Below are 22,372 nucleotides of genomic sequence, written 5' to 3'. Positions count from 1 at the left end.
CCGGCGTCGCTCTACACATGGGACATCTCTACCGTCATGGTTGGTGGCTCCAGGCCCTGTGCTACTCCGGAGGTTCGTCCGGTCTGCCAAGAATGACCCTCTCGTTGACAAGGTGCAGTTAACGGAGGTAAACCCCACGAATGCGCACGTGCGGTACCCCGATGGCCGAGAGTCCACTGTCTCGCTCAGAGATCTGGCTCCCTGCCCAACCGGTCACACGGGCCCGAATGATGAAGGATCCCACGACGATGATGTCAACACTCCGCACCCCTATGAAGATGACACCCTACCTGGGACATCGAGGGATCTGCCGGCAGTGCTACTGGATCAACTCAGGGAGCCGAACAGTCCCCATAGGATGGCTACCCGAAATCAGGACGCCCGACAATCTCCGGCTACGACCCAGGATGAGGCCAGCTCTGCGCCAGTGGGGACCCGCACCCGGAGTCATGATATTCCCAGGCCTCCACAGGACGATCAAGACAACGCTGACTTTACCGACTTACCGGTACGGGTCAAACGACCCAGGGACCAGGACACGATCCGGGGAGACGTGCCTTCCGGTCACAAGCAGAAAGCTAAACGACTACGGCTATTTTTGGTCCGCCTAGTCCGTTAAAAGAAGACTGCACTTCCAAACCTTTTAGGAGGAAGAATGTCATAAATCGCAACTTCTACAAGAAGTAACTCAGGAAGTACTACTGAACGGACAGCTGAGGGCGCCGTCCGAGGAGTATAAATGCTCGGGCGTGGGCCCACCTTGACCAGAGACAATCTGGAAACAGGAAGCTAGTGACTACTAACTAGACCTCCATGTTTTGTTACAAGTTGATTAAAGCCTTGCTTTATGTACAACCAAGTGCGTAGTGAGTCTTTATTACGTCAGTGAGGATTGAGGGGACGTGGTGAGCAGGTTGATAGTGAGGATTGAGGGGACATGGTGAGAAGGTAGATAGTTAGGATTGAGGGGACATGGTGAGAAGGTAGATAGTTAGGATTGAGGGGACGTGGTGAGAAGGTTGATAGTGAGGATTGAGGGGACGTGGTGAGCAGGTTGATAGTGAGGATTGAGGGGACGTGGTGAGAAGGTTGTCAGTGAGGATTGAGGGGACGTGGTGAGAAGGTTGATAGTGAGGATTGAGGGGGCGTGGTGAGAAGGTTGATAGTGAGGATTGAGGGGACGTGGTGAGAAGGTTGATAGTGAGGATTGAGGGGGCGTGGTGAGAAGGTTGATAGTGAGGATTGAGGGGATGTGGTGAGAAGGTAGATAGTGAGGATTGAGGGGACGTGGTGAGAAGGTTGATAGTGAGGATTGAGGGGATGTGGTGAGAAGGTAGATAGTGAGGATTGAGGGGACGTGGTGAGAAGGTTGATAGTGAGGATTGAGGGGACGTGGTGAGAAGGTTGTCAGTGAGGATTGAGGGGACGTGGTGAGAAGGTTGATAGTGAGGATTGAGGGGGCGTGGTGAGAAGGTTGATAGTGAGGATTGAGGGGATGTGGTGAGAAGGTAGATAGTGAGGATTGAGGGGACGTGGTGAGAAGGTTGATAGTGAGGATTGAGGGGATGTGGTGAGAAGGTAGATAGTGAGGATTGAGGGGACGTGGTGAGAAGGTTGATAGTGAGGATTGAGGGGACGTGGTGAGAAGGTTGATAGTGAGGATTGAGGGGACGTGGTGAGAAGGTTGATAGTGAGGATTGAGGAGACGTGGTGAGAAGGTTGATAGTGAGGATTGAGGGGACGTGGTGAGAAGGTTGATAGTGAGGATTGAGGGGACGTGGTGAGAAGGTTGATAGTGAGGATTGAGGGGACGTGCTGAGAAGGTTGATAGTGAGGATTGAGGGGACATGGTGAGAAGGTTGATAGTGAGGATTGAGGGGACGTGGTGAGAAGGTTGATAGTGAGGATTGAGGGGACGTGGTGAGAAGGTTGATAGTGAGGATTGAGGGGACGTGGTGAGAAGGTAGATAGTGAGGATTGAGGGGACGTGGTGAGAAGTTAGATAGTGAGGATTGAGGGGAGGTGGTGAGAAGGTTGATAGTGAGGATTGAGGGGACGTGGTGAGAAGGTTGATAGTGAGGATTGAGGAGACGTGGTGAGAAGGTTGATAGTGAGGATTGAGGGGAGGTGGTGAGAAGGTTGATAGAGAGGATTGAGGGGACGTGGTGAGCAGGTTGATAGTGAGGATTGAGGGGACGTGGTGAGCAGGTTGATAGTGAGGATTGAGGGGACGTGGTGAGAAGGTTGTCAGTGAGGATTGAGGGGACGTGGTGAGAAGGTAGATAGTGAGGATTGAGGGGACGTGGTGAGAAGGTAGATAGTGAGGATTGAGGGGACGTGGTGAGAAGGTTGATAGTGAGGATTGAGGGGACGTGGTGAGAAGGTTGATAGTGAGGATTGAGGGGACGTGGTGAGAAGGTAGATAGTGAGGATTGAGGGGACATGGTGAGAAGGTTGTTAGTGAGGATTGAGGGGACGTGGTGAGAAGGTTGTCAGTGAGGATTGAGGGGACGTGGTGAGAAGGTTGATAGTGAGGATTGAGGGGACGTGGTGAGAAGGTTGATATTGAGGATTGAGGGGACGTGGTGAGAAGGTTGATAGTGAGGATTGAGGGGACGTGGTGAGAAGGTAGATAGTGAGGATTGAGGGGACGTGGTGAGAAGGTTGATAGTGAGGATTGAGGGGACGTGGTGAGAAGGTAGATAGTGAGGATTGAGGGGACATGGTGAGAAGGTTGATAGTGAGGATTGAGGGGACATGGTGAGAAGGATGATAGTGAGGATTGAGGGGACGTGGTGAGAAGGTTGATAGTGAGGATTGAGGGGACGTGGTGAGAAGGTTGATAGTGAGGATTGAGGGGACGTGGTGAGAAGGTTGATAGTGAGGATTGAGGGGACGTGGTGAGAAGGTTGATAGTGAGGATTGAGGGGACGTGGTGAGAAGGTTGATAGTGAGGATTGAGGGGACGTGGTGAGAAGGTTGATAGTGAGGATTGAGGGGACGTGGTGAGAAGGTTGATAGTGAGGATTGAGGGGACGTGGTGAGAAGGTAGATAGTGAGGATTGAGGGGACGTGGTGAGAAGGTTGATAGTGAGGATTGAGGGGACGTGGTGAGAAGGTTGATAGTGAGGATTGAGGGGACGTGGTTGTTAGATCCGGGTATCTTAATGTTGTGTCCTTTCAATAATCAGACAAAGACTGTAGGGAACGATCAACAGGTGTTTACTGGATGAGGTTCAAACTGCAACTGACTGTACAGAGCACCGCTCAGGGCTTATATACAGGTGTGGTCACTGCCGGTACTACAGGATACAGGAGCTGTAAAAAGTAGTTCTCCCCCTTAAAGGTACATACACTACAATTCCTCCCCTTTTAGATTAACAGTACCATAACACTCATTTAACAATTAAATATCAAACTAATTACAATTAACACTTTTAACATGCAACATTAACTGGAAATAGTCTATTTATAAATTCAGTCTTTGGGGAGGCTTCCTGATTCTTTCTGGATAACGCCTTTCCCGAGTGTCTCGCTCTTGGTGCGGAGGCGATTCTAACACCCTGTCGTCAGTTGATTCATCAGCTTCCAATGCTATTGTTTCTGAGGTAGATGCGACCTGTACGTCGGGTTCCTCACCAGGTACGTATGGCCGAGACATGGGGTTGACTCGTTCCTGTGACTCTAGGATCTGGTCAGCATGGCGTCTCACAATGTTCTCCCCAACATCCACTGTGTACATTAGTGGCCCCTGCCGTGTGCATATCGTTCCTGGTTGCCATTTCTCTGTTCGGTAGTCGCGGGCTAAGACTGGTTGCCCTACATTAAAGCTCCTTGTTGACTTCTCATTGATGTGCAGGAATTGCTTATTCTCAACATCTCTTCGTACATTTGGTCTGAGCAAATCCAGACGAGATCTCAACCTTCGGTTAAAGAACATCATGGCCGGGGCCTGGTTGGTGACTGCATGTGTCGCATTTCTGTAGGCTAACAGGAAATTGTCCACCTTATGCTGCAGTGGAATGTCGTCATCGCACATGGCCTTTACTGCTTTTTTAAAGGTTTGTACGAACCTCTCAGCCAATCCATTTGTGGCTGGATGATACGGGGCGGATGTGTAATGCCTTACCCCATTCCTTTTCATAAATCTTCGAAACTCTTCGGACACAAACTGTGGTCCGTTACCAGAGCAAATCTGCTCTGGCAAGCCATTCCTGGCAAAAATGGTCCGTAGGACTGCAATAGTTTTCTCCGTGGTGGTGGAGGACATTTTGATCACCTCAGGCCATTTCGAGTGCGCATCCACGGCTATTAAAAACATTGAGTCCATGAATGGACCAGCAAAGTCAATATGCACCCGTTGCCATGGAGATGAGGGCCACTCCCATGGGTGTAGAGGGGCATGTGGTGGTGCATTTTGGACCTTCTGGCATCCTGAGCAGCTCTTTGTCAGTTTCTCAATTTGCTGATCGATCCCCGGCCACCACACATAAGCCCTAGCAAGGCTTTTCATTTTTACCCCTCCCAGATGACCTTCGTGAAGCTCATTGAGCACTCTCTCCCTTAACTTGGGTGGAATTACCACTCGGGATCCACACATCAAGGTCCCCTGGCATACTGACAGCTGTTCTCTTCTGGATGAGAATGCTGGCAACAGTGAGTCGCCATGTGCTGGCCATCCCTTCACCGTCAAATCATATACCCGAGACAGTGTCGGGTCATTTCAGGTCTCCTTCTCTATACCAGCGTTAGTTACTGACAAGCATTCAATTATAGTCGAATGAAATATTTCGACAGGATCCACTGCTGGTGCTTCCTCCGCAGTAGGCAGCGGCAAGCGTGATAGCCCATCAGCGTTTCCATGCAGTTTCGTGCCCTTATACTCGATATCATATTGGTGCGCCCCTAGAAAAAGGGACCATCTTTGTAGCCGTTGCGCAGTCATCACTGGAACGCCCTTCTTTGGATTAAAGATGGAGACAAGTGGTTGGTGGTCAGTCAGCAAGGTGAACTTCTGCCCGTGCAGATAGTGATTGAACTTTTTCACTCCCCACACTAAGCTGAGGGCCTCCCTGTCAATCTGGGCGTAGTTACGCTTGGCTGAGGTTAGAGACCGAGACGCAAAGGCTACTGGCCTCTCCGAGCCGTCCGGGAATTTGTGCGATAGCACCGCTCCAATGCCATAGGGTGATGCATCACACGCCAACCGAATTGGTAGTGCTGGGTTGAAATGAGCCAACACCTCTTTCGATGTGATCAATGCTTTGCTCTTTGTGGTAAACCACTGTTTGTATTCCACTGTGTACATGCCTGGACATGCCTTGGCTGACTCCTCCCACAAGTCCTAGTATAAAGGTGACTGCTCCCCAGCCCCCTTTGTATTCTGGACCGGTCGACCACTCGAGGCAGACCTTCATTCTTTTGTTAATAAAAGCCTTTAGTTACTCTCTTAACTCTCAGTCTTTTATGAGTAATTGATAGCGCATCAATTTTATTAACAAATTTTTATAATGGAGAAGATCCTCACACCAGCATGCCTGGACTTAGATCATCGGGAGGTGGACTCATCCACCAAGTTTACTCACTGGCTTAAGTGTTTCGAAAAATTCCTGACCGCCTCCGCAGCAATCAAATCGGACGAGGACAAACTGGATGTCCTGACCTCCAAAGTGAACCACCGAGCGTACTCGGTCATCCAAGACGCGACCTCGTACGCGGACGCTATCAAGCTCCTCAAGGACCAGTACACGCGCCCAGTGAACGAAGTGTACGCCAGGCACCTTCTGGGGAGTCGTAAACAACAACCTGGGGAATCAACCGTGGAATACCTTCAGGCACTGTCAGTGCTTGGCCGGGCCTGTGGTTGTAAGGATGTAAAGGCCGCCGTGTACACAGAGGAACTTATCCGGGACGCTTTTGTAGCGGGCCACAGATCCAATTACACCCGACAGCGACTGTTGGAGCAGAGTGACCTCGACCTCAACAAGGCCTCTGAACTCGCACTATCACTGGATGCAGCCTACCGGGGCATGGATGCCTACTCCTCTGCACCGTGGACGCCGCGGGGAATGACAGCCTGGGACACGGTAGGACCGCCTCATGGCGCCGTGCCACCCCAGCCACACCCCAGCAACGGCCCAACTACCGCAGCAGTGTCCCAAGGCCAGACAGCAGTGCCCCAAGGCCAGAAATGCTACTTCTGTGGCCAGGCAAAACACCCCAGAGCGCACTGCCCAGCGAAAAACGCGATCTGCTCGGGCTGCGGGAAGAAGGGACACTACGCTAACGTCTGCAGGGCCAAAGCCACCCCGAACCCCAGCAGCGCCGCGTGTGGGCCATGCGGGCCGCCATCTTGGGCCTCCCCGGCCATGTGCGAACCACCGGTACAGCAGCCATTTTGGACGCCTCCAGCCACATGGGGATCATGGACGCCGCCATCTTGGATGACAGCCGGAACGCAGCAGGCCCCCAACACCGCCTCATCTGATACCCGCAGCGACACACTGACCCCTACGCTGGCATCCGTTACACTGGACCAAGCGAGACCGCACCAGCTGGCCAGCTCCACAATGGACATTAAGGTAAATGGCCACGATACAATCTGCCTTTTTGACTCTGGGAGCACGGAGAGCTTCATCCACCCCGACACGGTGCGGCGTTGCTCTCTCCCAGTCCTGCCTGTGCACCAGCGGATTTCTATGGCCTCCGAGTCCCAGTCGGCGGACATCGGTGGCTACTGCGTAGTGACACTCGTAGTAGACGGGACCGTGTACGATCATTTTAAACTTCTGGTCCTGCCCGACCTCTGCGCTGCCGTCCTGCTGGGGTTAGATTTTCAGTGCCACCTTAAAAGTGTTACGATGGCGTACGGTGGACCCCTACCCCCACTCACAGTCCGCAGCCAGCAGCTCCCAAATTGCCCGCCGCGCACCAGGTGCAACCTCTCCACACTCAGAGTCACCCCCCGCCCACTGTTTGCTAACCTCACCCCCGACTGTAAGCCCATCGCCACAAAGAGCAGGCGATACAGTGCCGGGGACAGGGTTTTCATTAAAACCGAAGTGGAGCGGCTCCTGAAGGAAGGGATTATTGAGGGCAGCACCAGCCCCTGGCGAGCCCAGGTTGTGGTCGTTAAGACCGGCGAGAAGCAGCGCCTGGTCATCGACTACAGCCAGACAATAAATCGCTACACCCTGCTGGACACCTACCCACTCCCCCGCATAGCTGATATGGTCAACCAGATCGCGCAGTACCGCGTCTTCTCGACCATTGACCTGAAATCAGCGTACCACCAGCTCCCTATCCGCCCTGAGGACCGCCAGTATACTGCCTTTGAGGCAAACGGCCGCCTCTATCACTTCCTTAGGGTTCCCTTTGGCGTCACCAACGGGGTCTCCATCTTCCAAAGGGAGATGGACCGGATGGTAGATCAAAATGCGTTGCAGGCCACTTTCCCATATCTGGACAATGTGACCATCTGCGGCCGTGACTTGCAGGACCATGACGCAAACCTCGAAAAATTCCTCCGCACCGCCCAACTCCTGAACCTGACATATAACAAGGAGAAGTGCATATTCCGCACAAACCGCCTCGCCATCCTTGGCTGTGTTGTGGAACACGGAGTCATCGGCCCCGACCCCGACCGGATGCGTCCCCTTATGGAACTCCCACTGCCCCACTGCCTCAAGGCCCTGAAGAGGTGCCTAGGGTTTTTCTCCTATTATGCCCAGTGGGTCCCCTACTATGCGGACAAGGCCCATCCGCTGATCAAGTCCACCTCTTTTCCCTTGACGGCAGAGGCCCGCTTAGCCTTCCACCGTATCAAGGAAGACATTGCCAAAGCCACCATGCACGCAGTGGACGAATCCATCCCCTTCCAGGTGGAAAGCGACGCGTCCGACTTTGCCCTGGCCGCTACCCTCAATCAGGCGGGGAGACCCGTGGCCTTCTTTTCACGAACCCTCCAAGGCCCGGAGACCAGACACTCCGCTGTTGAGAAGGAGGCCCAGGCGATTGTGGAGGCTGTGCGTCATTGGAGGCACTACCTGGCCGGAAAACGATTTACCCTGCTCACTGACCAATGTTCAGTTGCTTTCATGTTTAACAACAAGCAGAGGGGCAAAATCAAAAATGACAAGATCTTGAGGTGGAGAATCGAACTTTCCACCTACAATTACGAGATCTTGTACCGGCCCGGGAAGCTCAATGAACCCCCGGATGCGCTATCGCGTGGCACCTGCGCCAGCGCGCAGATCGATAGACTGCGGGCCCTCCACAATGACCTCTGCCACCCGGGGGTCACCAGGTTCTTCCACTTCATCAAGGCCCGCAACCTGCCTTACTCTATTGAGGAGGTCAGGACCATGACCAGGAACTGCCAAGTCTGCGCTGAGTGCAAACCGCACTTTTATAGACCAGACAGGGCCCACCTGATAAAAGCCACTCGCCCCTTCGAGCGCCTGAGCGTTGATTTTAAAGGGCCTCTCCCCTCCTCCGACCGCAATGTGTACTTCCTCAATATTATTGATGAGTACTCCCGTTTCCCATTCGCCATCCCCTGCCCGGACATGACCAGTGCCACGGTCATTAAATGTCTGAACGACCTCTTCACCCTGTTCGGTTTCCCCAGCTATATCCATAGCGACCGGGGCTCATCGTTTATGAGCGACGAACTCCGTCAGTACCTGCTAACTAGGGGTATTGCCACAAGCAGGACCACCAGTTACAACCCCCGGGGGAACGGACAGGTGGAAAGAGAAAATGCGACAGTTTGGAAGGCCGCCCTGCTAGCCTTAAAGTCTAGGGGCCTTCCAACCTCCCGCTGGCAGGATGTTCTCCCCGATGCGCTCCACTCTATTCGGTCACTGCTCTGCACTGCCACTAACGCCACCCCTCATGAGAAAATGTTTGTCTTCCCAAGGAAGTCCACATCGGGGACATCACTACCGCCATGGCTGACGTCCCCAGGGCCGGTCCTACTGAGAAGGCACGTGAGGACCCATAAAACGGACCCCCTGGTCGAGAGGGTCGACCTCCTCCACGCCAACCCCCAGTATGCTTACATTGCATACCTGGACGGGCGGGAGGACACAGTCTCCATAAGAGACCTTGCACCCTCGGGGGCCGTAGTAACCCACTACTCACTACCACCCCCCCCCCACGATCCGATATCCAGCCCCAGCAGACGGCAGGCCTGGGTCCAGCGACCCGCTCGACACCTACGAGGACGACACGCCTGTGCCACAGCCTATGCGGGACTCGACGCCGGAAGCTCCACTACCCCTGCCGTCGCCACGCCGATCACAGCGGCAGACAAGACCTCCGGAGAGACTCCAATACACTAACTTTTAATACACTTCACCCCGCCGGACTCAATTTTAAACAAGGGGTGAATGTGGTAAACCACTGTTTGTATTCCACTGTGTACATGCCTGGACATGCCTCGGCTGACTCCTCCCACAAGTCCTAGTATAAAGGTGACTGCTCCCCAGCCCCCTTTGTATTCTGGACCGGTCGACCACTCGAGGCAGACCTTCATTCTTTTGTTAATAAAAGCCTTTAGTTACTCTCTTAACTCTCAGTCTTTTATGAGTAATTGATAGCGCATCACTCTTCTGGAAAGCTCGTTTACATTCGTCACTCCACTTCCATGGTACCCCCGTTTGCACTAAGGTGTTCAGTGGGTGTAGTACGGTAGACAAATTCGGCAAGAACTTATGGTAGTAGTTCACCAGCCCGAGGAATGACCTCAGTTGTGACACATTTTCCGGTGCTGGAGCCTTGACTACTGCCTCAATCTTTTCAGGGGACTTATGTAACCCCTCTTTATCAATAACGTGGCCACAATACGAGATCTGCTCCTGGAAAATCTCGCATTTGTGGCGATTAGCTCGGAGCCCATATTCCTTCAATCTAGTGAGCACCTGCTCCAGGTTGGCGAGGTGATCACTGTCATTTTCACCCGTGACCAGGATGTCGTCCAAATAACACTGGGTCCCTGGAATCCCTTGCAGGACTTGATCCATTGCCCTTTGCCAAATAGCCGGAGCTGATGCTACCCCGAACACCAGCCGGTTGTATTGGTAGAGACCTTTATGAGTGTTGATCGTGAGGTACTGTTTCGAGGCTTCTTCTACCTCCATTTGCAGGTACGCCTGGGCCAGATCAATCTTAGTGAAGCGTTTCCCTTCAGATAGCGAAGCGAAAATATCTTCAATCCGCGGAAGCGGATATTGTACAGTGTGAAGGACTGGGTTCACTGTCACCTTAAAGTCCCCACAGATGCGAACCTTCTTTGGTTCCCCAGGCGTATTACTCAACGACCTCTTCATTACAGGAACGATGGGTGTAGCCCACTCGCTCCAGTCCACTTTGGACAGTACTCCTGAACATTCCAAAACTTCCAGCTCTGCTTCGACGGCTGGGCGGATCGCATAAGGTACCGGTCTGGCCTTAAAAAACTTTGGCCTTGCATTTTCCTCTATTTTGATCATCGCTGTTATGCCTTTTAGTGTTCCGAGTCCCTGCTGGAACACTTCTTGTGCGTCAGTTAGCATTTTTGACAGTCGTCCAGGTGTGACGTCATCATCCTTTTTGGCATCTACAGTCAGTGCTTGTATGGAATGCCAATCTAGCTGTATCTTCCGGATCCATTCACGTCCTAGTAGTAGTGGTCCTCCATCTGGCAATACATATAGGTCCATTTTTGGTGTTTCCTTGCCGTTATATATAGCGTTCACCCTTATTTTTCCTTTGGGGTAGACTTTTTGCCCCGTGTACGTCTTCAAGACAATCTTTGTATCTCTCAAGGGTATATGTGAGAATAGCCGCTTGTAGTCCCTTCAGTTTATGACTGTTAGGGCTGATCCTGTGTCCAATTCCATTTTCACTTGGACTCCTGCTATCTTCAGCGTGACCCAGATAGTTTGGTGATCCTCCGTTTTGATCACATTATGTAGTTTCAGACAACCCAGCTCCTTGCTTCCGGAGTTTGTATCACTCTTCTGTTCGTCTGAACTACTCTCCGTCACCTTATGTACCTTCTTGTACTTCTCCTGTGGAGATTTCTTGCTGCTGGTTTTCTTTCCCGACCTGCAGACTCTTGCTATGTGTCCTACTTTTCCACACTGTCTGCACACTTTGTCCTTGAACCAGCAATCATTATGGTCGTGTGTTGTTCTGCCACAGCAATAGCACTTCACTGTTCCGTATGACATTTCGTTTGTGCCATATTCTTGCGGTCTCCGTTGTATCTCTGCAGCGCCCCGTGCGGCTGCTTCGTGTGATACTGCAATGCTGAAAGCCTTGTCCAGCGTAAGATCCTTTTCTGATAGAAGCCGTTTCTGGGTTCCTTCACTTTGAAGCCCACACACAAACTTGTCCCTTAAAGTATCTGCTAGTCCCGTTCCAAACTGGCAGTGTTTCGATAGCTTGCGCAGTTCCGTTAAATACTCAGCATTACTTTCATCTTTATGCTGGTTCCTTCCATGAAACTTAAATCTTTCTGCTATCAGCAGCGGTGTGGGGTTTAAGTGGTCCTGTAGGATTGACACTATGTTTTCAAAATCCTTTTCTACTGGCTTCTCTGGGGTTACTAGGTTTCGTAGTAAGCCATATATTTTTGCACCCATTGAATTCAACAATACCAGCGCTTTCTTGTCATCTGGCACGTCATTCGCCTTGCAGTATACTTCTATGCGTTCGACATATGTCGTCCAATCTTCGACTTCATTGTCGAACACGGTGATACTGCCACTCTTCGGCATTTTTGGGTGTGGTTAGACTGGCTTATAATGGCGTCTCCCGCGCTTTCCTTTCTTCCCCGCTGCGGCTTAAAATGGCGTCTCCCGTGCTTTCCTTTCTTCCCCGCAGCGGCTTAAAATGGCGTCTCCCGCGCTGCTGCCAACGCTGCTCTCGGTGGTCCTCCTGGCAAATGGCGACGCCCTGTGGGCCTCGCGCGCTGCTCCTGCACTGCTGCCAATGCCGTTCTCTGCGGCGCTCGTGGCAATGGCAGCGCCTCGCGTTTTCCTGCGCGCCTCTCTCCCCCGTTGACGCTGCTCGGCCCCTGAATACCGGCTGTGCTCTGCTCTCTCTCGCCTCTTTCCCCCGTTGACGCCGCTCGGTCCCGAACACCGGCTGCGCTCTGCTCTCTCTCGTTGACGCTGCTCGGCCCTTGAACACCGGCTGCACCCCGTGTGCTCTGCCCTCTCTCTCTCCCCCGTCGACGCTGCTCGGTCCTTTCTGTGCCGCTCGGTCGGCTCTAGCCACCGCTGTCCGGGAAGGGTCTGCGCAGTACCTGTTGCCAGCCCGTTTCGCTGGACCACCGTGGCTGGAAGGCCAAGCCTGGATCTCGACAGCCTCCCCTGCGATGCCCGTGCTTCTGGACTCGACCTCCTTATGCAGAGTTGCAGGTAGGTTCGAATCTTCTCGTCGCCAATGTTAGATCCGGGTATCTTAATGTTGTGTCCTTTCAATAATCAGACAAAGACTGTAGGGAACGATCAACAGGTGTTTACTGGATGAGGTTCAAACTGCAACTGACTGTACAGAGCACCACTCAGGGCTTATATACAGGTGTGGTCACTGCTGGTACTACAGGATACAGGAGCTGTAAAAAGTAGTTCTCCCCCTTAAAGGTACATACACTACAGTGGTGAGAAGGTTGATAGTGAGGATTGAGGGGACGTGGTGAGAAGGTTGATAGTGAGGATTGAGGGGACGTGGTGAGAAGGTTGATAGTGAGGATTGAGGGGACGTGGTGAGAAGGTTGATAGTGAGGATTGAGAGGACGTGGTGAGAAGGTTGATAGTGAGGATTGAGGGGACGTGGTGAGAAGGTAGATAATGAGGTTTGAGGGGACGTGGTGAGAAGGTTGATAGTGAGGATTGAGGGGATGTGGTGAGAAGGTTGATAGTGAGGATTGAGGGGAGGTTGTGAGAAGGTTGATAGTGAGGATTGAGGGGACGTGGTGAGAAGTTAGATAGTGAAGATTGAGGGGACGTGGTGAGAAGGTTGATAGTGAGGATTGAGGGGAGGTTGTGAGAAGGTTGATAGTGAGGATTGAGGGGATGTGGTGAGAAGGTTGATAGTGAGGATTGAGGGGAGGTTGTGAGAAGGTTGATAGTGAGGATTGAGGGGACGTGGTGAGAAGTTAGATAGTGAAGATTGAGGGGACGTGGTGAGAAGGTTGATAGTGAGGATTGAGGGGATGTGGTGAGAAGGTTGATAGTGAGGATTGAGGGGAGGTTGTGAGAAGGTTGATAGTGAGGATTGAGGGGATGTGGTGAGAAGGTTGATAGTGAGGATTGAGGGGAGGTTGTGAGAAGGTTGATAGTGAGGATTGAGGGACGTGGTGAGAAGGTAGATAATGAGGATTGAGGGGACGTGGTGAGAAGGTTGATAGTGAGGATTGAGGGGACATGGTGAGAAGGTTGATAGTAAGGATTGAGGGGACGTGGTGAGAAGGTTGATAGTGATGATTGAGGGGACATGGTGAGAAGGTTGATAATGAGGATTGAGGGGACGTGGTGAGAAGGTTGATAGTGAGGATTGAGGGGACGTGGTGAGAAGGTTGATAGTGAGGATTGAGGGGACATGGTGAGAAGGTTGATAGTGAGGATTGAGGGGACGTGGTGAGAAGGTTGATAGTGAGGATTGAGGGGATGTGGTGAGAAGGTTGATAGTGAGGATTGAGGGGACGTGGTGAGAAGGTTGATAGTGAGGATTGAGGGGACGTGGTGAGAAGGTTGATAGTGAGGATTGACGGGATGTGGTGTGAAGCGTAGGGTTTGGATCAATCAAAGGGATATGCTTGATTAGCCATATTTTTCTTTTGCTTCCCCTAGAATGTTCTATACTGGGTCACTGGGTCAGTGTTTTCATAAAAGGAGAACAAGAAATTGGGTGAAAGAAACAGATGGAGATATCACGTGACAGTTCTGCCTGTGGGACTGACAGTTTGTTAAAACGCTTCCTCAGTTTTCTGACATCCCGCAATTTTTAACTGAATGACCTATTTACACAGCACCTGGAGCAGAGACAGGATTCTCACCATTACTCTTCCTCTGTGAGTCATTCAGTATCTTCCTGAATTTTGTTGGGTCGCGGATAATTTCCTTAAGCTCTAAACCCAAAGAGAATGGAGCTGACCCAGCTTCCAAAGCATTCATGTACCTAAAATCATAGAAACAGAATACATTAAAGGGTTGGGGCACATCCTGTAAGAAAGAATCAAATTTCACTCACATCACACAACTTATCACATCCCAGGACACCTCAAAGCCAATAGATTGCTTTCTGAAGTGCAGTCATTGTTGTTACACCTAGTAGTATTAGGAGTACGACACCCACCCATAGTATGAATATTACACCCAGTACTATTATATGGTTTTTTTTATTCATCCATGGAATGTGGGTGTCACTGGCAGGCCCAGCATTTATTGCCCATCCCAGTACAACTGAGTGGCTTACCAGGCCATTTCAGATGCAAATTAAGAGTCAAGCACATTGCTGTGGGTCTGGAGTCACATATCGGCCAGACCGGATAAGGACGGCAGATTTCCTTCCCTGAAGGACGCTAGTGAACCAGATGGGTTTTTACATAGTTTTGGTAGTTACATGGTCACCATTACAGATTTATTTAATCAACTGAATTTAAATTCCTCAGCAGCCATTTAAACTCACGTCTTTGAATTACTAGTCCAGTAACATAACCACGATGCTACCGTTCCCGAGGATATATAGGTATATATCCAGTAGTATTGAGTACTACACCGAGTAGTATTATATATACAGTAATGTTACGCGTAGTACACCCAGACATATTTTGAGTATTGCACCCAGCAGTATTATACACGCAAACAAAAGCAAAATACTGTGGATGCTAGAAATTATATAGAATTATATTACTGCACAGACACAAGCCATTCGGCCCAAAGATGTGCGGGTTAGGTTGATTGGCTATGATAAATTGACCCTTAGTGTTAGGGGGATTAAATACGTGGGGTTACGGGGATAGGGTGGGATATGTGTTGGTGTAGGGGTTACGGGGATCGGGTGGGATATGTGTCGGTGCAGGCTCGATGGGCCGAAATGGCCTCTATCTGCACTGTGGGGTTTCTGTGATTCTGTGATTCTGTGAACTAGTCTGTGCTGGTGTTTATGCTCCACACAGGTCTCCTCCCATTCCATCTTCCTCATCTCAGCCTTTCAGCATATCTTTCTATTCCCTTTTCTCTCATGTAGTTTCCTTTTGAAAGCATCTAAGCTATTTGCCTCAACCACTTCCTATGGTAGCGAGTTTCACATTCTCACCACTCTCTGAGTAAAGAAAGTTCTCCTTATTTCCCTATTGGATTCATAGGGGGAAAAATTCAGTTGCTTTGCGCCTCCCATTAGCGCCCTAAGAGAGCGCAACTCAGTTTCTCCCCCATAGAAACACAGAAACTTACAGCACAGAAGGAGGCCATTCAGCCCATCGTGTCTGTGCTCTCTCTTTGGAAGAGCAGTCATGCTTAGTCCCAGACCCCCGCTTCTTAGTGACTCTCTTGTATTTATGGCCCCTAGTTTTAGATTCTCCCACAAATAGAAACATTCCACATCTACCCTGTCCAACCAACTCATAATTTTAAAGACCCCTAAGTTTTCTATAATCTAAAGAAAAAAGCCCCAGCCTGTTCAATCTTTCCCAATAGCTGTAATCTCTCAATTGCAGTACCATCTTTGTAAAATCTTTTTTGCACTTTCTCCAGTGCTTCTATGTACTTTTTATAGTATGGAGACCATAACTGTACTCTCTAAGTGTTGTGATAAATCCATGTAGTGAGACAAGGAACTCGAAGAGGCGAGGTATGAGGATTAATACGAGTGTTTTATTGAACGACTGCGAGACAACCAGGCAGGCCTGCTTCCAGGCATTGCACCTTTGCTGACCTTAGCAGGAAGCTAACCCCTGACCTTAACAGGAAGCAACCCCTGACCTTAGCAGCAGCATTGGCTACAGCACCACCTGGTGGATAACCTTAATCATAACATCCCAGATTACTATGTCCCTCCCCCCTTAAGATTTCAGAATGAATTTCTTAACAAACAACCATTCCTAAGGGTCACATAAGAAGTCTCCATTCACCATGTTCCATACTTGACAAATCTAACAGGTCAGTATCAATCTCTCTGGTGGCTTGCGAGGTCTTTGTGAACGTCTGACAGTAAAGTCCCTGCTTGTTTGTGGTGAAGCCACCAGCTGCTCCTGAGCAGTGCTCGGAGTATCTGACTCTGCAACGATGGTTTCCTCTTGGCGAATGGGTTCCTGTGGAATAGTCTCTGTCCCTGGTGGTGGCACCACAGATGCACTTGGATAACTGGGGGCAAACCTGTCCTCAGCCATTGCATCTGGAACCTTCATTTCAATTTCCCCTTGTCTGGTAAGTATCTGATCTACATGTCTGCGTACTACCCTACCATTACCCAACATGACCTTGTATGATACGGGACCGGTCATTGAGTCTATGAAGCCAGGAATCCACTTGGGTCCATAACTGAAATTCCTGGTAAGGACCGCATCTCCTCCTCCAAAACTTCGGCTCTTTGTTCTTTTGTCATGGTTCTCTTTTTGTTTGTTTTGTCTGTTTTCCATTTTCCTTTTTAGGTCTGGGTGGACAAGGTCAAGAGTGGAACATAGTCTACGACCTAATAACATCTCAGCAGGAGAGAGTCCTGTGGTGGATTGAGGTGTTATTCTGTAGCTGAACAGAACCCGTGACACTTTGGCTGCTAAACTCCCTTCTGCACTTTTTTTCATCATCTCTTTAAATGTTTGTATGGCTCTCTCCGCAAGTCCATTTGAGGACGGATGATATGGGGCCGAGGTCACCTGCACTTTGCCATTTTTTCTCAAGAACTCTTTTGTCTCTGTACTCACAAAACAAGTGGCATTGTCACTTACCACGATCTCCGGTAGCCCTTGATTACTGAAGCTCCGACGCAGGCAGTCTATAGTAGTAGTGGCGGAAGCAGAATTTACAGGATAAACATCCATCCATTTGGAATGTGCATCAATGATTATGAGGAACATCTTCCCCATGAATGGACCCGCATAATCTAAGTGCAATCTTCTCCATGGTTTATCCGGCCACTCCCAGAGGTGGAGAGGAGCCGCTGCTGGTGCCTTCCGGTGTTCCTGACAAGTGCTGCATGTCTTGACTAGATTTTCTATCTCCTCATCTAGCTTTGGCCACCACAAGTAACTCCTAGACAAGGCTTTCATATGCAAGACCCCAGGATGACACTGATGTAGTTGCTCTAGGATAGACTGTCATGCTGGCTGTGGAATAATCACTCGTGCTCCCCACAACACGCAACCATCCTGCACACTCAGCTCTGTTTTCCTGACACTGTAGGGTGTGAAGTCAGCCCCTTTCGGATGCTGTGGCCATCCCCTCACCACATATTCTCGAACTCTAGACAGTACTGGATTTTTACCTGTCCATGTTCTTACTTGCTCTGCAGTCACAAGTGCTGTGTCAGTGTCCTCCAACATCAACACTCTGTCCTCTGGAGCTGCATGGATAGGTGTGCCTGGCAGTGGAAGACGGCTCAAGGCATCTGCGTTCCCATGGTACTTGCCCGCCTTGTAGACAATGACATACTCATATGCCCTCAATGTCACGGCCCACCTCTGGATCCGGGGTGACACCATCTGTGGAACTGCTTTCATTTCATTGAAAAGAGAGATAAGAGGTTTATATGATCGGTGCATATGGTGAACTTCCTGCCATATATGTACTTGTGAAACCTCTGTAACCCAAACATTACTGCTAACCCCTCTTTGTCTAACTGGGAATAGTTTTTTTCCACTGGTGTTAGAGTTCGGGACATAAATCCTATTGGTCTTTCAGTTCCATCTTCCATGCAGTGTGAAAGAACTGCCCCCACCCCGTAAGGTGAAGCATCACAAGAGAGAATGATGTCTTTCTCTGCATTGTAGTGAACCAGCACATCCGACGACAGCATCAGTTTCTTGGACTGTTCAAATGAAACCCCCTGCTCCTCTCCCCACTCCCACTTTGTCTCCTTGCGCAGTAGTTTGTGAAGAGGTGCTAACACAGTTGACAAGTTTGGTAAAAACCTGTTATAATAGTTCAGCAGTCCCAGGTAAGCTTTTAACTCAGCCACATTTGTATGAGCAGGGGCGTCCTGCAGTGCTTGTACCTTCTCCTTGAGTGGATGGAGCCCGGTGGTGTCCACTCTGTGTCCCAGGAACACTGCCTCATTCCCCAGGAAAGTGCACTTACTCCTCTTGAGCCGGAACCCTGCCCTCTCCAATCTCTGTAGTACCTCTCTCAGGGTGCTCAGATGCTCCTAGTCAGTTCTTCCCATCACCAGAATGTCATCCAGATAGATGGAAACATGTGGAATCCCTTGCAGTACACCTTCGATTGTCCTCTGGAAGATAGCTGGACTAGATGAGACACCAAATGGTAAGCGGTTATATGTAAACAAGCCCTTGTGTGTATTTATGGTGATATACTTCTTTGATTCGTCATCCAGTGTAATCTGCAAGTAGGCATGACTCATATCCAACTTTGTGAATTTCTTTCCTCCAGCCAGGTTTGCAAAGAGATCCTCTGTTTTGGGAATAGGATACTGCTCTAGTTTAGACACCCGATTGACTGTCAATTTATAGTCTCCACAGAGTCTTACCGAATTGTCCGGTTTTAAAACAGGTACTATGGGAGCTGCCCATTCCGAACATTTCACTGGCTCCAGTATGTTCTCTCTCAATAGACGGTCAAGCTCAGCCTCTACTTTTGGCCTCATGGCATAAGGCACAGGTCGTTGTTTAAAAAACCTTGGCGGTGCCTCCTTGTCTACATAAATCTTAGCTGGGGGGCCATTAAATGTGCCAAGTTCCTCCTTGAACACATTCTCATGTTCACTCAACACTTCTTGCAAAGTCAACTGTTTGCCCGCATCTATTTGATGTACTGCTCCCCAGTCTAATTTAAGTTCTTTTATCCAGCCCCAACCTAACAGGTTTGGTCCGGTACCCAATACTATAACTACAGGTAGCTGTTCCACTGTGTCCCTGTGTTGCACAATTACCTTAGCTGTACCTAATGTTGCTACTCATTCACCTGTATATGTTTTAAGATGCAGGGAGCAAGGCTTTAACTCTGGAACTTTTGCACGGTTCCACAATTTTGAGTACTCTGCCTTGTTCATTATGGTCACGCCGCACCCTGTATCCACTTCAAAGTTCACCTTAGAGTCATTTACTGTCAGTTGCAATGTGATAGGAGACACTTTTGGAATGTTCTCTAACATGCCATACATTATGAACATGTCCTCTTCTTCCTCAGCTTCCCCACTGATGTGGTGTGCTCCATGTTTTTTCACTTCTCCCCCTTGGTTTTGCTGTCCTCCCCCTTTTGGTTTGGATTCCTCCACAGGTGATTTTGCCCTGCAAGCTCATTTTATGTGTCCTTGTTTCCCACACTTGTAGCACTTTTCCTCCAGAAACCGGCATTCACTCGCCAGGCGATCGACCTTGCATCTATAACATGCCTTCACATGCTCATGTTGTGGTTTCTGATGCATGTTCAACTTATGCACAACAACTTGACCTGCAACTTGCGTAGCATTAGCCCTGTCTGAACCCTGTATTTCTTGTACATCTCGGTTCGCTGTCTCTATGGCTTGAGCAAGTTCCAATGCTTTTTCATAAGTAAGCCCAGTCTCGGATAATAATCTGCGCTGCATTCGGTCATCCATTATTCCACAAACTAGCCTATCTCTCAGCATTTCCTTCAGGTTGTTCCCATAATTGCAATCTTGTGCCAATTTACACAACACCGCTGCATAGTCCATTACACTCTCTTCCTCTTTCCTGTTCCTTGAATTAAACTTGAACCGCTGTACAATCTCACTAGGCTTAGGGTTGAAATGTTCTTTTAGCACGGCCACTAATTCAACAAATGATTTGTCTCCAGGTTTTTCAGGACTGAGCAGATTCCTCATCAAACTGTAGGTTTGACTTCCCACTGAACTAAGCAGAATGGCTTTCCTCTTTCCGGCATCATTTATTTCATTTGCTTCGAAAAAATAACCCAACACTTCACAGTATTCCTCCCAAGTTTGTGCTTGAATATCAAAAGCGGAGACCGTTCCTACCATGGCAGCCATGCTCTCTTCCAACTGGTAGCTAACTGCAGCTCGTGATTTTGTTGCTTAAACGTCCTGGCAGACTTCTCTTATTCAGGGTCCTGTTTTACCTCATCGCCAAATGTGATAAATCCATGTAGTGAGACAAGGAACTCGAAGAGGCGAGGTATGAGGATTAATACGAGTGCTTTATTGAACGACTGCGAGACAACCAGGCAGGCCTGCTTCCAGGCATTGCACCTTTGCTGACCTTAGCAGGAAGCTAACCCCTGACCTTAACAGGAAGCAACCCCTGATCTTAGCAGCAGCATTGGCTACAGCACTACCTGGTGGATAGCCTTAATCATAACATCCCAGATTACTATAGTGTGGTCTAACCAAGGAATATGGAAACCAGAACTGTGCACAGTACTCCAAGTGTGGTCTAACCAAGATATATAGAGACCAGAACTGTGCACAGTACTCCACGTTTGGTCTAACCAAGGTATATGGAGACTCGAACTGTGCACAGTACACCAAGTGTGGTCTAACCAAGATATATAGAGGCCAGAACTGAGCACAGTACTACAAGTGCGGTCTAACCAAGGTAATGGAAACCAGAACTGTGCACAGTATGCCAAATGTGGTCTAACCAAGATATGAGGAGACCAGAACTGTGCACAGTACTGCAAGTGTGGTCTAACCAAGTAATATGGAGGCCAGAATTGTACACAGTGCTCCAAATGTGGTCTAACCAAGCTATATGGAGGCCAGAACTGTGCACAGCGCTCCAAGTGCGGTCTAACCAAGGTATATGGAGACTAGAACTGTGCACAGTTTTCCAAGTGTGGTCTAACCAAGGTATAAGGAGAGCAGAACTGTGCACAGTGCTCCAAGTGCAATCGAACCAAGGTACATGCAGACCAGAACTGTGCACAGTTCAGTGCTCTCTAAATCTGAAATAAAAGCAGAAAATGCTGGAAATACTCAGCAGTTCATCTGTGGAGTCACACATGCTGCCTGACCTGCTGAATATTTCAGGAATTTTCTGTTTTTATTATGCATTATACATCCAGTAGTATTTTGCACCCAGTAGTATTATTCACCCAGTAGTATTATACACCCAGTAGTATTATACACCCAGTAGTATTACACACCCAGTAGTATTATACACCCAGTAGTATTATACACCCAGTAGTATTATGCACCCAGTAGTATTATAAACCCAGTTGTATTACACACCCAGTAATATTACACACCCAGTAGTATTATATACCCAGTAGTATTACACACCCAGTAGTATTATACACCCAGTAGTATTATACACCCAGTAGTATTATACACCCAGTAGTATTATAAACCCAGTTGTATTACACACCCAGTAATATTACACACCCAGTAGTATTATACACCCAGTAGTATTACACACCCAGTAGTATTATACACCCAGTAGTATTATACACCCAGTAGTATTACACACCCAGTAGTATTACACACAGAGTAGTATTATACACCCAGTAGTATTACACGCCCAGTAGTATTATACACCCAGTAGTATTATACACCCAGTAGTATTACACACCCAGTAGTATTATACACCCAGTAGTATTATACACCAAGTAGTATTACACACCCAGTAGTATTATACACCCAGTAGTATTATACACCCAGTAGTATTACACACACAGTACTATTACACACCCAGTAGTATTATACACCCAGTAGTATTATACACCCAGTAGTATTATACACCCAGTAGTATTACACACCCAGTAGTATTATACACCCAGTAATATTACACACCCAGTAGTATTATATACCCAGTAGTATTATACACCCAGTAGTATTATACGCCCAGTAGTATTATACACCCAGTAGTATTACACACCCAGTAATATTACACACCCAGTAGTATTATATACCCAGTAGTATTATACACCCAGTAGTATTATACGCCCAGTAGTATTATACAGCCAGTAGTATTATACACCCAGTAGTATTATACACCCAGTAGTATTACATACCCCGTAGTATTACACACACAGTAGTATTATACACCCAGTAGTATTACACAACCAGTAGTATTATACACCCAGTAGTATTACACACCCAGTAATATTACACACCCAGTATTATACACCCAGTAGTATTACACACCAAGTAGTATTACACACCCAGTAGTATTATACACACAGTAGTATTATACACCCAGTAGTATTACACACACAGTAGT

The 22,372-nt window shown here is 49.0% G+C and overlaps 1 protein-coding gene across 1 annotated transcript in view; it reads right to left on the bottom strand.

The window, feature by feature from the left end:
- Positions 1–22,372, bottom strand: part of LOC147098791 (guanylyl cyclase C-like) — a 248,285-nt gene that overhangs the window by 162,936 nt on the left and 62,977 nt on the right. The window contains exon 5 of the mRNA XM_085969476.1: positions 14,051–14,172. Within this exon, the coding sequence (XP_085825602.1) occupies positions 14,051–14,172 (122 nt within the window). The remainder of the gene's footprint in view (positions 1–14,050; positions 14,173–22,372) is intronic.

The sequence above is a fragment of the Somniosus microcephalus genome, chromosome 28 (genome assembly GCF_052327205.1).
Source record: "Somniosus microcephalus isolate GS21.2 chromosome 28, FLI_Smic_1.0, whole genome shotgun sequence".
NCBI lineage: Eukaryota > Metazoa > Chordata > Chondrichthyes > Squaliformes > Somniosidae > Somniosus > Somniosus microcephalus.
Note: the sequence above shows the minus strand (reverse complement) of the source record. Positions and strands in the feature narration are given on the sequence as shown.